The sequence below is a fragment of the Pteropus medius genome, unplaced genomic scaffold (genome assembly GCF_902729225.1).
Source record: "Pteropus medius unplaced genomic scaffold, Ma_sr-lr_union100, whole genome shotgun sequence".
In the NCBI taxonomy this organism is placed as follows: domain Eukaryota; kingdom Metazoa; phylum Chordata; class Mammalia; order Chiroptera; family Pteropodidae; genus Pteropus; species Pteropus medius.
In genome coordinates, this window is record NW_024347790.1 from 4,728,761 (window position 1) to 4,745,967 (window position 17,207).

Genomic DNA, 17,207 nt, shown 5'->3' on the forward strand with positions numbered 1-17,207 from the left:
ACAATTTTTCAGGTGCTCCTTAATGCAGAAAGCTTCATATAACGGTGATTTGTTTTATCTCAGCATCTAAGGCCATATTGCTCTCTCTTCTGTGTTAAAAAAATATATATATCATTTTGGGGGTCAATTTTACATTTTCTGCTATCAAATTTGAATATGATCAGACAAATTAGCTGTTACCTAATTTTTGGAAAAACTTTATTTTGGTCATTTTATTTGAAGTAGTTAAGCTGAAAAGTTTTGAAAGTTTTAGAAATTGCTACCAAATTTAGCTCCTCCCCCTGCCCTTCCAAAAGAGATTATCGTGAAAAGGCATGAATTAGTTATGCAGCAGAAACACTGCCTAAATCGCTCTTGAGTGGCGTGTTAGAGGTGCGAGTCAACGAGCAACCTTGAGGCCACTGAAGCTTATCACACACCATCCACCTTCCCTCAAGACACATCAGCCTTGCATTTGAAGTTTTCATTTCAAGATATAAAAACCCAAAATGCAAAAGCACTAGTCACTAAGCTATGAATAGTGATCCTGATTATGTCATGATTACTGTTCACTGGAACAACTATGCATGCCAGCTTAAACTCACTGTAAAACAGGAATTTTCAAGCATTTGGTCATGAGAGTTACAATGTTTTGAAATTAGGTGTTATCCAGGTAAGACAAACATCTAAAACGCAAAGGTAAACAGACCTTTCTTTTCTCCATAACTAACCAAGTTAGGTCTGAAAGTCTGGCTCGTCAGAACACACATGCATCTGAAAAGCAATATTAACTTCCAGTCAAGCCTGAAGCACTGATTCTGCATGAGGCATGTTTCTGTCTGTTCTACCAACTAGTTTTTGTTCAAAAGCAGCTCTTCCTGCTTTAGAAACTAATCCATTAGCAACGTTTCTTGAAGAAAGCAAGAAAACTATAGACAATTCAGTGCCTTGAGACTTTAAGAAAATAAACCCATCAGTCTTTGACTGGGTTTATTTAGAAAAGAGGCAATTTAAAAACTAAAATGTCTAGAAAGGCCTCAGAGTGTTCAGAGAGACAGCAGTTTATATGTAACATATTTACATTTCCTCTGCCCATTAATCGTCTGAAGTCCTCTCTTCTCTCTGCAGACAGAGCACACGCCTCCTTATGACGTTGTACCTTCCATGCGACCAGTGGTCTTGGTGGGCCCTTCTCTGAAGGGATACGAGGTAAGGAACTGCCCTCAGGAGCACACTTGACCTTCGCATGCTGAGCGGCCGTGTGACTCTACCTGCCTTTCCTGACTCTTGAATTTAGAACTTAAAGAGCTTGTCGCAGGAAAACATGTTGTTTTTCAAGCTGTGGTATACACTGCTTCTTGTTTGGTTCTGTTTTTCTTTTTCTTGGCTGCTGTTCTAGAGATTTCTGCTAGCTGCAGTTTACTCAGCCCTGGGAAATAGTATCAGACAGAGAGTGACTGAAACCATTCGAGATGTAATGTGTGGTCACCAAAACATTGGGACAAGTTCAGGGAACTTCGGACTTTTTAATTGTCCTTGTATTAGAACTCAGAAAAATGCAGTGACCTCGTGTGCTACTTTTTCCAAATGAGAACCCCAGGTTTTTAAACACTCTTAAAAGGAGTAAAATTGTCGTAACGTACTTAATAGTATTTTTATCATACCTTAACTTATTGCTTGCTCAATTGCAGGTCACAGATATGATGCAAAAGGCATTGTTTGATTTTTTAAAACACAGATTCGAAGGGCGGTGAGTATTTCAGAATCTTATGTCTTGTGGATTTTGTCTCAAAGATGATAAAACCTGGCTGAGAAAGATATGACCCCAAGAGAAAACTACCCTCCAAAGTCTATGGGGTGACAGGAAATAAGTTCCATCCAATTCAGTCTGCTCCCATAAATACTTGTCATTTTGGTTTGGCACATCCTCAAACCTAGATAATCCAGCTCTTTGTTCCTGGCCCTGCGTCCATCATAGGCCAAACTTGGCCAAATCCCAGCTGACTAGTCTCACTCTAGATTCAAGGTCAACTGACCCTCGGTGCTGCCCAGAAATCATGCTAAATACGTCTCTTCCATTCACTTTTCTACTCTTTTAAAAGACTTTCGTTCCAGCCGCTCTCTCCTCTGACTTCCCCTGCTCATGCTGCTCTCCCCCATGGGCTCGCTTCCTATTCCACTGAGAAAACAGAGGCAAAGGACTTCGAGAGTCCCCCCACCACCCCCGTGCCCACTGGCACGTTTGCCTGAACGGGCCGCTGTTCCTTCTGTTACTGTTGGCTACAGCTAACCCACCCACTGAGGCGCTAGACGCCATTCCCCTCCCCACCCCAACATGGCCATGATAACCCTTTTCTCTCCTCATTGGTATTTCTGGTTCTAACGGAAACACCATCAGCCTATAAACACGTAGTTATTTCTCCCTTTGATGGAAAAATCAACCTTATATTCCCCTCTGCCTGTCCCATTTTTCTCCTTTTCCTTATAGCAAAACTCCTTGAACAAGTTGTGCATCCATGCCCTCGTCTCATACTCTTGAGTCTGTTCCAGTTAACGCATCCATCACTCAGCCCAGACTAGTCGTGTCGGATCACCGGGGGCCCTCACGTCGCCAAATGCAGGGCGAATCAGCAGTCCTTTAACTGGCATAATGGACCATTCCATCCTCTTTTAAATACTGTGTTTGGCTTCTGGAACCACACTTTCCTGGTTTTCCTATTGTCTCAATAGCTACCTGTAGGTTCTTCCTCATTAACTAGACACCTTGGAAAACCCAGGCCTAAGTCTCTTGGTCTTCTCTCTCTTCTACCTATACCCCTTGGGTGACTTTTCCAATGTCAGAGTTTTAAATAGCCTCTTCTTCTCTGGTTTCACCTCTTAATTCCAGACACAGATATCCAACCGCCTATTCAGCATCAGCGCTGAGATGTCTAATGGACCTCTCGAGCTGAACCTCCCAGCTTACACCCCAAACCTGCTTCTCTCATATTCTTCCATATCTCAGTTAATAGTTTCTTCATCTTTCAGTCCCAAGACCCTTTGGCCCCAGATCACTGAATCATTGAATCATCCTTGACTGTTCTTTTTCTCTTACATCCTATATCCAAGTACTGTTGTCTGTATCTTCAAAATATACCAAAAATCTAATGACTTTTTATATATCCCTTTGCTTTTGGTCTGAGACATTATCCTCTCTTCCCTGGATTATCACAATAAAGAGTCTCCTAACTTGTATCCTTGCTTCTGTCATTGCTCCCTTAAAGTCTGTTCTCAAGTCAGCAGCCTGAACAACCCTGTTAAACCGGCTGGATCTCATCAGTCCTTTGTGCAGATGCCATGACGTCTCTCTTCACTCAGTGAAAAAACAGTCCTTACAGTGGCCTGTAGGACCCCCTACAGTCTGACCATCCACACCCTCACACCCTTCCTTACCTTTGACTTTATCTCTTACTACTGTCCCCCTTGCTCCTTCTGCTCCTGCCACTCTGACTTACTTGTTATTCCATGAGTGTTCCAGACAGACGGATGCATGGCAACCTCAGGGCCTTTGCACTCGCTGTTCCCCCGTACTAGGAATACTTTTCTCTTACTATACGTGTGTACACGCTCACGCCCTCAGTCCCTCCCTTCTCTGACTTGTCCCCCATAACTCTTTTATGCATTTTATTTGCTTTGTTGTCACTCTCCCAAACTCAACACAGACTCATGAGGCAGGGCTCTCTAATCTGCTTTTTGAACTGTTCTCAATGCCTAGAACTTGCTCCGTGTGGACAAAGAATGGATGAATGTCGAATGACTGTCTGCTGTGCACTCTCCATTAGACACCTGCGGAGAGCCGAAGCATTTGCCTCTAAGGAGCTTGTGTGTAAACCGTAAATTGAAATCTCAAGCAGCAAAATGCAAAGTAAATGAAAGAGTAGCTCAGTGGATGTGCATCCAAGGCTCAGGTAGCAGAGAGAGAGAACGGATTAACACTGACTTTGGGGCGTCAGTCTCCAGGAAGGGTTTTTAAATGGTACCCATGATTTTTCACCAAGGGAATTAGGAAGAGAGGGGGCATGAACAAGAGGATGCTAAGTGTGTGACAGCATCAAGATGTGACACAGCAGCACGTGGAAGGCAAGCCACCTACAGGTCTTCAAATCCAGTCTAGGCAGAGAGTGACATAACAAAACCAAGGCCATGTCTAGTGTGTCACATTAAACACGTTGGACTTGAGCCTCTTCCTCTCCTGCCCGCTCCCCTCGATTCACTTCTACAAATAGTTATGGAATATATTCTGTGTGCCAGGCATTGAGGAGCAAAAGCCAACAAGGGCCTTGTCTTCACGGGGCTTTTGCTTATAGTCTATTGAAAGGCAGCCTTGAATCAAATAACCAGCGGGTGCCATAGTGAAGACTCGGCCAACTTCTGAAGCATCAAAGATGTGATAGGCATCTAAAATGGAAACTTCGAAATTTAACCCAAGAGTAGATTATAGGGGCATAGGAATATTTCTGTATTTTTAAGAAGACAAACGTGGCGCCTCCCACCTCCACATTCCTTTCCTTCCCCCATCCTGACAGTCCAAGTAGGACAGGTGGTACCTGTAGGTTTCAGGTCCTTTCAGATTTCTTACTGTATCATTTTCTCCCTCGACCACACCTGCTCTGTGGCCATTTCTGGTTTACATTGACCTTTGGCAGGAGAGGCGAGGACAAGGAGGGGAAATTTTGTAGGAGAAGTGTCGTTAGTTAGGAATCAAGCAAAGGACTAAATGAGACAGAAAAAGGAAAACAATTCAAGGTATAAAAAGACTTTATACTCAGAGTCTAACTAACCAAATGCTCCTGATTAGATGTCTTTACTTTTCATAGCTTTATGAAATAGATTTTATTTTGTGCCAGGAAACACAGCTTGGTCCTTGGGCCTTTGGCTTGGTCCAAGGCTGTCAGGCTCTGGCCAAGTATAAAAGGCGTGCCCATTTAGCTTTCACTTCTTTATTCTTGGCCCTGTCATTTATCATAATTCGGAGTTGTCTACACGAGCGTGCATACCCAGAAAATTCTGCTGGCCGAGGCATCATGCTTTTCGTGACTGAGTTAATCCACTGCCCTTTCTTAAATGCCAAAGATGGGGAAATGAGATGGAATTTCCTGACTTAGCACTTCCATTTTAGCCTGAGTAAGTCTGAATTTGGAAGATAGATTCCAGCCATAGGGTGTATGTTGGCCCTGCGTTCTAAAGTATCGGCCATCCAGACTGATTTCATTTAAGAAACATGTAAACAAAAGCTCTGAATGTTATATCAACCTTTTGTTTCTGGCCAAAAGTAATTTCCGTATGGCTTTATTAATAGACCTGCCTTGGCTCGTCTTGACTCCACAGCTGGGGTTCAACATTCTAGGCCCGTGATCACCAATTTAGGGTCCTCAAAGGAAGTAATAAGGTCCATAAGGCAGAAAGAATTTCAAAACGCCATGCAAAAATTTAACTTTTTTTTTTTTTTTTAATCTATGGCAAGACATCCAGAGTAACTGAATCATTAAATATCTTTGTTTTGGGCAAAGCTAGGACAGCAATAGAGGGGGGAAATTCATCAGAAGTATCAGGCATATCTGATTTTAAATAGACATCTAATTCTGAAAGGGAAAAGTGAATTACTTCTTAATTATCTATTAAATAAACTGAATTTGTTTTTTGAAACAACTGAAGCCCACGAGGGAGAAAATATGAAAGGATGTGCTGGTGATGAAAAGATCCTCTATAGGAATTCTTTTCTGTCCCTAAGCCTAGGCGAGTTCATTTGCTGAAGCCCCAGGGAGTTGTCAGAATTGTGATCCTAGCTGTTAAAATAGCATTTAAGTGTGTCAGGTGGAAGAAGAGATGATAAATCATCATCTTTTCTGTTGTGTGTAGTAGAGTAATAAGGTCCCATTTAAATCAGATCTACTCTAACCAGCTGTGTCATGTAAACAGAGCAATGTTTGGATTCACCTTGTAGGACAATGACAGGTAAATTAATAGGAAATTGAAAACAAGAAGGAAAGCCACCGTTAGTGATGAATTTAGTTGTCTTACCCAGTGTCTTGAAAATGTCAGCCCTTGGCACTGAAGTGTCGAGAATTCATACTGGATCGCTACAGGGGTATGTACGTGGTGAATCTTGTGTGAGGGGATCTCATTGGAAATCAATAATCTCAGGAAACATTACATCATCTTATTTTGTGGGAAATTTACTTAGATGTGAGACAGGTTCTTCTAAACTGGTGGTTTTCTACCTTGGTTACGTAAAATGAAACAAAAAACGAAAAACAAGAGCTCATGTCCCACCCATGACTAATTGGAACCAAATCTCTAGGGTGGGACATAATGTAACTCGAAAAGCTTAAATGGCGATTTCGATGTATTGTGGGGTTGAGACCACTCCTTTATTCTGAATTGTCCCTCGAATTTTGCCTGTAGGATTTCCGAGTTCTGTTTTTTTGGCAGGACCTCAAGAAATGACAATTCCCAAAGCATAACTTAGTGAGCTAAAGTAGGATAGTGGCCCATCCACACACTCACAGTCAAAGCTCATACCACGTAAGCAGGTCTGTGGAAGCCCAGCTGGACAGGACCACGTGCAGAAAGGACAAGGCATGCAGGACAAAGGGGAAGGTGTATTGTTACAGAAAACCCTGCCTTCTGCTGCATCGGTTCCCCCAGGCTGACTGGGAGCCGCTCCTGAGCAGGTGTTATCTGTCTTGTCACCACTTTATCCCCAGGATGGTCCTGTCACAGGGAAGCCTGCCTCCCACTGAGTGTCCAGGGCTCATTAGAGGCACAGACCCAGAATCCGGTCAGCAGCAGTGATTGGGTGCCACTCCGCTGTACTGGTGTAATGCCCCGCACTTCAGGGATTCACTCTTCCTTCTCCTAGAACACCTACCCATGCGTCTCCTTCTCTCACTTCCGGCCTCTGACCAAAGGTCACCTTTTCTGCAAGGTCTTCCCTGACCACCAAAAACATATCCTCTACAACAGTCCATGTGTATCTTTATTATCCTCCATTATTTTTTAATGGCATTTATTGCCACCTGACATCAGACGTCTGTTTGTCAGCTTCCTCCACTCTCCCTCCACCTCATAAGAATTTAAGATCCATAGCAGCACCCTGAACGATGATTGGCACATAGTAGGCATTCAAGAAATCTCTGTTCACTCATGACTCCCTTCACGCGTGCAGGTGCTCAGCAGAAAGGGGATAATGTTACACAGAATTACCATATAATAAACCCTACTCTGCTACAGCCACCCCCGAGTCAGTAAAAAGCATTTTAAAGCAGTTACTACACATCGGATTGTCCCCACCTATAGCTTTATTTCACTTGTGAATGCATCGTGAAATAATCATGAAACTAATTTTGAATTGATGGCTTTAGTGTCTCTCTTCTGGTTATTGCTTTTTTACTTGTTAAGTAAATGTTCCATCAAAATACAAAAAGCTTAACAATCAAATAGACTTTTTTTAATAGCAGTCTCGTTCAGCAATAAAACTGAATAAGCTACGGATACACACAACAATGCAGATGAATCTCAAATCCATTATGCAAAGTAAAATAAGTTCAGAAGACTGCCATGTTATTGGAAAAGGGACGGACAACAGCTAGGTGATTGTCAGGGTGAGGTAGCGGGTAGGATGGATTACAGAGCGGGCAGCACAAGGGACTTTGGAGGGTAATGGGATTGTGCTGCGTCATGAATGTGATGGCGAATACGAAACTCTGAACTGGTCCAAACTCATGGAACTGTGCACCATGAAGGATGGAGTGTATGGTATATAGGTAAACAATTTTTTTTTTTTTTTTGCAAAAGCCAGTAATCTCTTTCCACACTTTACCTCCAGATGGCAGGTAAAGATCTAGTTAACTGTTTTCACTAGATCTTTTGGTATTTACTCCTTATCTCTTAACAAGGTGCTTAATTTGCTACTTGAGTTTTAGGTGTTAGGCGTTATCTGTTGACTTCCTACCATGAAGAATATGTAGCTCTCTCATGCATAGTCCTCTTCTCTCTCACAGACATGCTTGCATACACACCTCATCCTCCATCCTCCTAACAGTTAAGTCGTACTTTTGGCTGGCTCCACTTTTAGTATGTTATAGCTATGCAAATAATATTTAAATGGGCCACATCATATACTATAATTACTTTTTCATGTGTATTACTTTTTCTTTGTGATTACTATGAGATAAATAATTTTACTTTTTACACTTGGTTAATTTGTTAATATATTTGGCACTAATATAGCCCCAAATTCCTCTCGAGTTTTCGAAATTTCCCTCAATAGATTCGAATGCACCTGATAATCTCTCAACTTTGTCCTTTTGAACCTCTGTCCAGGAGCGATCTGGCCTGCTCCCATCTGGACTGTTTCTCTCTGGGCTGGGTGCACATTTGCCGTTCTGGGACATCCCTCTGCATCATCACTGGGAAGTGGTCACCTTCCTTGTGGGCCTGAGCTCCTTCTTTCTAGATCCCTTTCAAGGTTTATGCTGTCATTTCAGTCAATGACACCCTCCAGTAGTTTCCCTAGAAAGGACATAAAAACTTTTTGAGACCCTGAGTCTCAAAATGTCTTTAATCAACCCTCCCATTTAATCGATAGCCGAAATGGTAATGGAATTCTGATTTTAGAATAACTTCCCTTCAGAATTGTTAAAGTTTTTTGCTCCGTTATCTTCTAGCTTCCGTCATTGCTGCTGAGAAGACAAAACATTTTAATAGCTGGTCCCTTGTATGAGACCTGCCTTTTCCTCTGGAAGCTTTTAGATTTTGCGTTGTCCCCAGTGTTATAAAACTTATAAGAATATGTTTTGATGTGGAACTTTGAACCTTTGTCCAGGATGCTTTCGATTTGAAAAATCAGACTTAATTCTAAAATTATCTTTTTAGTTTCCTGTCTTGTTATCTTTAGTCCTTTTTTCTGGACTGCTTGTTATTTGGAAGTTGATCCTCTGGGTAATTCTCCAATTTTCATGCCTTTCTTCTCCGATTTTTCAGCTCTTTGTCATTTCTGTTTTATTCTCTAGAAGATGTCCTTAACTTTATCTGCTAGCCCTTCTTTTGAATTTTCGTTTCTACTGTTATATAATTTCCCAAAACTCTTTTTTATTCTGAGTTTTTAAATAGAAATTTTAGTTATATAGATATACTCACCTCTTAGCTTTCACCTTTGAATGTTATTGATAACGATTTTTCCATTTGCTTTGGTCTCTCATGTGAGCAGTTTTCCTGAGATGCCCAGTGAATACTGCTGTGCTCAAATTTAAGAATGGAGCATGAAATAATCAATTAGAAATTCTGTGCTCATAGGTAGAGCCGGTCAGCTTCAAATTTCCCTGTACGACACCCTCACTGGACAATCTATATGGAAAACCACCAACATCATCATCTTTGGGTCTTTTCTCTTTGGCCATCAGATTCCCCAGAAAAGAATCTTCCACTCAGAATCTTTTCTTTTCCAAATAGTGTCTTCTCCATCCCTGCTCTGCCTGGAGTCCCCTGGTCAGAAGGCCTTGGTTTTGTTGCCTGTAAAGACTAAACCGGTGTCTTACAGTATGTAGGGGAGGACGGGCACCTGGAGGCTTTAGTAGCAGAGGGGAGGTGGAGTTCTCTAACTGTGAAACTCTTTCAACCAATCTTCCTGTTTCTAGCCCCTCTTTACTTTCTTCAAAGGCATTGTGACCTTCTGTTTGCTCCACACCTTGCCTACTGCTGGCTGGAACATTCAGCTCTCTCTAGTCTAAGTAATTGCTTCTTCCAGCTTCCAAATTTTGTTTTCATTTCTACACTATGTAAGATGACCTCCCTAACCACCCTCTGTGTTCTCTCCACAACAGTCATCTTAATCTTTATTATTTATTACCCACTTCTGCCACTAACTCTTAACTTTCTGAGGAAAGACCATGTTTGTCTTGTTCTTTTTTATTCTCTGTGCCTATCTCAGCACCATACTTAGCGGAGGGCCTGAACCACCGAGGCTGAGAATATAGGCTCTCAGACATATATATCAGGGTTCAAATCTCAGCTTCATCGTTTTTAGTGAATATGTAGCCTTAAATACATAATCTACCTAGGGCCCATTTTCTTCATCAGCAGAAGTGGGCTGATAATAAACCTTTCTGCTAGAGCTTTTAGGATGATTTTATGAGATAATGAGATACCTGGCACTTGGTAAGCAACCAATAAACGCTAAGTTAGGTAGTGCAGGTTAAAAAAATATATCTATGAATAAGTGCCCTGACATTTTTCGGTTTGAAAATGTGGTCACTACATATACTTCATATTTGGATGAATTTTGGGCGTGTAATTCTATCCCTTTTTTATTCAATTAATAACCTCAGGGTCTTCTGTTCCTTTTCCCCCCAACAGGATATCCATCACAAGGGTCACTGCCGACATCTCACTGGCCAAACGCTCAGTGTTAAACAACCCCAGTAAGCACGCAATAATAGAAAGATCCAACACAAGGTCAAGCTTGGGTAAGTGTGGGTGCTGATGAACTTGAGCTATTTAAACACTTCTCTCCTGAGGCTGCCAAGGAGAAGATCTAACTAGATGATAATGCCACGTGTCAGAGAGCAGAGAAGAAACAGACGTGTATTGCCAGTTGCTAGTGCTACAGTCTTAGTGATTTCATGGCATGGGACGATTTGTTATGATAGTTTTGAGTTAAAAATTCCACAGGCTGTCGCATTAATGTTTCGGTTGTGGTTTGTTTTCAACAATGTGAACTTCGGTGTCTACAGATTCTAAAAATTCCTGGCTTTGCATCACTGTTACCACGAGCAAGTTTATTAGCCTCTTTAAGGCTGTTTCTTCATCTAAACAAAAGAAAGATATTAACTACCTTGTAGGATTATTGTAAGGATTAAACATAGTATGTCATACATTATGGCTATTATCCCAAATCCCTTAGTAGTTGACTTATGTCAATAACTATATCACATTCAGCATAGAGTGGTGTGTGTGCATGTCTTGAGCTTGATAAATGATAAAGTCAATTCCTGACCATTTTCCACTAATCGAATCAATATTTTTTGTGTTGTTTATAAAAACAATGTAGAGATATTAGTTGACGTGCTTACAGAGTTGTGCTTGGTGCTCTTTATTCACATGTCCTGATTGGATCAAATTAGGCCTTAGACAGCTGTTTCATCTCTGGCACATGCTTGGAATTTAAGGTTAATCGCCGTTATACATATCTTACTGGGCTGTCAGATTTGCTTTTATAAAATCAGTTTTCTCAGGCTTATGTGAAATCCTTGATTTTAATTTTTTCTATGTAAATGTTAAATATATAAATTCTTTGAGAACCTGGCTTTTAACAGATTTTAGTTTACTTTGAAGTATATTATATATAATACAGAAACTTAAAAATAGTATATGTTATAAGTCATGAGTATAATACTTGAAATAACTCAGTTGATCACTTAACTATCCCTCATTGACTAAATTTCAGTAATACAGCTTTAGAAATGTACTAGGCAGAGGGAATGTGAGCACTCATTTTTATAGTGATTTCTTTTCACATCCTTATCATCTGTGACTCTGAAAACTTTTCCTATACATTTTGCTCATTTTATTGATTCAACTTATTAACAAACTCGAGTAATTTGGTAAACTCATTAGTTCGATCAATGGCATAACAGATTTGTTTAGCTTGCCAAGGCTCTTTGAACTACCAACTATGTATTATTCTTATTTTTTTAAATTTTTTATTTTTTATGGTGACATTGGTTAACGAAATCTGGTAAGTTTCAGCTGTACACTTTAACAGTAAGGTATATTTACACTGTGTGTTCTCCTCCCATAGATTTCTGTCACCTCATATTTGACTCCCTTTACCCCATCTACCTCCCCCTCACCCTCACCCTCTGTATATATTTTTAAATGACTCATCCACTCCATATACTTTATTGAGTGTGCACTAGACACTGAATGTCATGCTATAGCCCGGGAATAAAAGAATGATTCAGATGAAGCCCCTGACCCCAGGGAGCTTGGTGTAGCAATAAGACAAATTAACAGCCCGTTGAAATCAAGTGTGATGAGAAGTGGTCGTGAGTTGAACTGGCTGCCGCAGGGGGTGCAGGCCGCCTGAAAAGGCTTTTCCAAGGAGCTGAGCCCAAGCTGGGACTTTTGAAGTGTGATAGCGTTTAGCCAAGAAAAAAGGGAAAGGGCCGAAGAGGGTGACAGGGACTTAAAACGATGATTCTGGAAAACACAGATCCTTTACTTAGGTTGAGCATATGATTTTTAAAAGAGAGGTGGGAGATACCAGAGATTGGCAGGGGAAGAAATTAAGGAATTTAGAGCTTACCGTAAGGCATTACAGAACCATGTATAGATTTTAGGTATTTATTCATCTGTTTAACAGATACTTGTGTACCAACTATGTGCTGGAGACACAGAAGTGAAGGACACCAAGTCCTCACTCTCACAGGGCTCTTGTTTCAAGGGACAGACATGCGTAAAAGCCAACAGATACAGATGGAGGCAGATACGGGGTCGGTGGTCGACGAGTCCCAGAAGAAGCAGGACAAGGGGTAGAGAGGAAGCTGAGGAGGAAGGTGTGATTTTATACACATAGGTCAGGGGAGGCCTCTCTGAGGAAGTGATATTTTAGCAGAATGACACATTGTGAATTCTTTAGCCTTGCAGCTACCCGAGTAGAGAGTATTCTGGGCAGAGGAAAATGTAAGTGCATGTGAGGTAGTGTTGCAGAAAAATCAAACTGGCAAGAAACCAAGCACCACTCGGAGAGTTGGAGAACTCAGGTTTATTACACCGGCGGTTCCAGAAGAGCTAGCACTCTGAAGATCTGGGCCCTGAGCTCAGGGGCAACCTTGCTTTTTTAGGGCAGTTACAGTTGGCATGGGCTGATTGGTTAATCTTTCCTCAGGCGATTACAGAGCGTGGGAGTTGCTATGGGCTACGGGCAGTTATAGACCATGAGATTCTCAGACAGGAATTTAGGCAATACATGTTATCTAGACAGAACAAACAAAGGGGAGGGTGAGTCTTAAGTTGATTTCGAGGTCACCCTTTTACGCATGTCTGCCCCTTGAAACAAGAGCCCTGTGAGAGTGAGGACTTGGTGTCCTTCACTTCTGTGTCTCCAGCACATAGTTGGTACACAAGTATCTGTTAAACACCGAATTAGGGAACACAGAGCCATCACTTCCGGGAGGAAATGTGGGGATAAGTTCCTGCCAGCCTCTGGCCACAACATCTTTATCAGCTGATCAGTATTTAACCTTGTTTTCTACATGTTTGTTCAAAGACACCTTATTTGATATATTGTTGAGCATTAACATTAAACTCACAGCTAACAGCTCTATAACCCATGCCTGAGCAAAGCTTAGCTAACACACTTTTTCCAGAAGGCATCTTGCACTTAGGAACACTGGACAGCACTTCATTGGGGGATGTTTTAGTTTCTCCCTCTCTCCCCGCCCCCTCACACACACACATACATACCACAAAAATGAGAAAAACATGGCACTAGATCACAAAAGGATACTTGTTTATAGAATGAGAGTTGAAATAAGGCGGAGTGTCAACCTGTTTGACCTCAGCTAGTACGTGCATTGGGCTCCATTTTTGCTGCCGCGTACATGTCCCTGAGTGACTGCGAAAGTGCCGTGAGAACTGATTACAATCCCTTGGCTATTGTAAATAATGCTGCAGGGAACATGGGGGAGCAGGTATCTTTTCAAATTAGTGTTTTCATTTCCTTTAGATAAATACCCACAAATGAAACTGCTGGATTCTATGGTGCTTATATTTTCAATGTTTGGAGGAACCTCCATACTGTTTTCTATAGTGGCTGCACCAATTTACACTACCATCAGTAGTGCACAAGGGTTCCTTTTTTTCCATATTCTCCCTAACACTTGTTTGTCAACTTTTTGATTACTGCCATTCTGACAGGTATGAGGTGAGAACTCATTACGCTATTTGCATTTCCTTGACATTGATGTTGAGCATCTTTTCATGTGCCTGTTGGCCATCTGTTTTTGGGAAGATGTCTATTCAGATCTTCTGCCCATTTTTAAATTTTTTTTCCTGCTATTGAATTGTATGAGTTCTCTATTACTTTTGGATATTAACCCCTTATCAAATATATTATTTGCTATATTATTTGCAATTATTTTCTCTTTTAGATTTTGTTGGTTTCCTTTGCTGTGCAGCTTTTTAGTTTCATGTAGTTCCACCTGTTTACTTTTGCTTTGTTGTGTTTGCATTTGTTGTCAAATTTAAAAAAAAAAAAAAAACATCACCAAGACCAATGTCAAAGAGCTTACTGCCTGTTTTCTTCTAGGAGTTTTATAGTTCCAGGTCTCAAGTTCAAGCTTAATCCATCTGCAGTTGATCTTTGTGTATGGTACAAGATAGAGGTCCAGTTTTATTCTTTTGCATGTGGCTGCCTAGTGTTTCCAAAACCATTTACCGAAAAGATTGGCCTTTCCTCATTGTATATCTTGGCTCCTTTGTTGTAAATTAGTTGATCATACATGCATGGGTTTACTTTTGGGTTCTATTCTGGTCCACTGAGCTATCTGTCTGTTTTTATGCCAATATCGTATTGTTTTGATTACTATAGCTTTGTAAAACAGTTTGAAATCAAGAAGCTTAAGGCCTCCTCCAGCTTTGTTCCTCTTTCTCAAAACTGCTTTTCTCAAAGTCTGGGGTCCTTTGTGGTTAAGTATGAATTTTGATAGGGATTGTGTTGAATATGAAGATTGCCTTGGGTAGTATGGACATTTTAAAAATACTGGTTCTTCCAATCCATGAGCATGGAATATCTTTCCACTTATTTGTATTCAATTTCTTTCATCAGTGTCTTGACAGTTTTCAGTATACAGGTCTTTCACCTCCTTGGTTACATTTATTCCTAGGTATTTTATACTTTTTGATGCAATTGTCCATGGGATTCTCAATTTCTCTTTCTGATAGTTCATTATTAATGTATAAAAATGCAACCGATTTATGAACATTTTGTATCCTGCAACTGTACTGAATTTACTGAATTCATTTACCAGTTTTTTGGTGTAATCTTTAAGGTTTTCTATATATAATATCATCTGCAAAATAGTTTTTACTACTTCCTTTCCTATTCAATGCCTTTTATTTGTTTCTGATCTTAGAGAAAAAGTTTTTTACCTTTTTGCCATTGAGTATGATGTTAGCTGTGGCCTGGTCAGCTTTCTGAATGCTTACACTAAGTATCAGAGTGTAACTTGATTGTTGGGGGTCGATGGCCATGAAAACATTTGTAGGGTACGAAGAAGTGAGGTTGTACTTGAAATAAAAATTTAAAGATCAACAGGGAAGAGTTAGAGTAATAATAATAGTAATGTTTTAGAACATTATGAAAAGAATTACTGAAATACTTTTATTTTTTAAAAGTGTTATTAAAGGAAATCAAAATATATATGAAAGTCAAGAGTAGGAGGAACCTCGGGTCCTCATCACCCAGTTTCATTTATCATCCATTCCTGGCCAGCCCTGTTTCATTTCCAGTCCTGCCCTTCCTTTCCTGCTGTTTGTGGATTATTCGAAGCAAATCACAGATAGCATATGGTTTTATCTGTAACTATTTCATTATGTATTTCTAAATATTAGGGACTCTTTTATTTAAACCATAACCATAATGCCATTTTCATACTTTAATACATCCCTAAGATCTCCACTTAGCCGCATATCATTTCCCAATTGTCATGTTATAAAATCTATACACTGTGATTGGTTTGTAGGTCCTTGAGTGTCTTAATCTATAGTTTTCCATTTTATTTTTCTTTGTAATTTTTTGCTTGAAGAAACTGGGTCCATTATTCGGTAGGGGTCTGGTTTGAATTTTGCTAACTGCATTACACTGTTTATATGACTGTCCGTTTTCTGTGTCTTATAAACTGGTAGACCCAAAAGCTTAATCAGCTTGAGGTTTTTTTTTTTCAGCAAGATTGTATCATGGCTAGCATGTGACCAAATATTATTTTAAAGACAGCAGGTTAATAAAAGGACTCTGATCATAACGTATTATGAGGCAGACAATAGTGGCTTGGCTTTTCTTGAATATACTAGTCAATAAAATTGTCTCCAAGAATCTTCTGCATGACTCCAAACGCATAAGGGTGATTAAGAAGTCAATCTGTAGGTCCAGAAGTCTCACGGACTTGGCCTTTCACGATTGCCGTAGGTACTGGAAGCTACATGTCACGCTTTATAGATCTGTGCTGCACAGCACAGTAGCTTCTGGCTATTTAATTTTAAATTACTTACATTTTTAAAGTTTAGTTGCTCATTCACACTAGCTGGTGTTGCCATAGAATATTTCCATCACTGCAGAAAATTCTATTTTCCTGTTTTAGACTTTGGAGAGACCATAGAGAAGCAGATTTTTAAATGATAATAAGTTTTCTATATCTTAGAGTTTAGATTTGTGTAGTCCTGCCGCTAAGTGCCTTTTTAAAATATGAATGTTGTAGGACCATTCTCCTGTCTGCCACCAACATCAACAAAAGAAGTGCGTTTCTGGACAAGTTTTATAGACACTTGATGTCTCTTCTATTTTATGTTGTATTTCAGCTTGTTAATAAGATATGTAGGCTCCATCATATCCAGAAAGCATACAGGTAGGTGCTTATAAACAGAGAAGCCCGTGCAGTGAAAGGAGAGCTGGTGATGGTTGCTAGGGTCAGAACCAAACACATGGAAAATCTCTTGTTTTCATTTTGTAGCATTTTTATAGAATGATTTCATAGTGCGATGTAATCAGAGATCCAAATTTTTGATTTTCAGACATAAGCATTTTACTGAAAGTAAATTCTATAGCTAATTGAGAGAGGAATTCTCAAGATGTAGAGAAACAGCTTTTATCAGCTCTACTGCTTGTAAACATTAACCTACCGACCTTCCTGTTGAAGAAAGTGTACCATTTTATCTCAACTGGCTCTAAAAGTGATTTAAGTAATCAAACACTGCTTAACTTTTTACAGCGGAAGTTCAAAGTGAAATAGAAAGGATTTTTGAGCTTGCAAGAACACTGCAGCTGGTGGTCCTTGACGCGGACACTGTCAATCATCCAGCTCAACTTAGCAAAACTTCTTTGGCCCCCATCGTAGTGTATGTTAAGATTTCGTCTCCAAAGGTAAGTAGACCCGCTACTGTGTGCTCTTTAATCGAAGTTTACTAAAATG

At 40.2% G+C, this 17,207-nt stretch overlaps 1 protein-coding gene across 8 annotated transcripts in view; it reads left to right on the forward strand.

Moving 5' to 3' along the window:
* Positions 1–17,207, forward strand: part of CACNB2 (calcium voltage-gated channel auxiliary subunit beta 2) — a 309,505-nt gene that overhangs the window by 288,258 nt on the left and 4,040 nt on the right. For all 8 annotated transcript variants that reach the window (XM_039877507.1, XM_039877502.1, XM_039877509.1 and 5 more), the window contains 4 exons: positions 1,108–1,188; positions 1,671–1,729; positions 10,375–10,484; positions 17,007–17,158. In XM_039877507.1, coding sequence (XP_039733441.1) covers positions 1,108–1,188; positions 1,671–1,729; positions 10,375–10,484; positions 17,007–17,158 — 402 coding nt within the window. The remainder of the gene's footprint in view (positions 1–1,107; positions 1,189–1,670; positions 1,730–10,374; positions 10,485–17,006; positions 17,159–17,207) is intronic.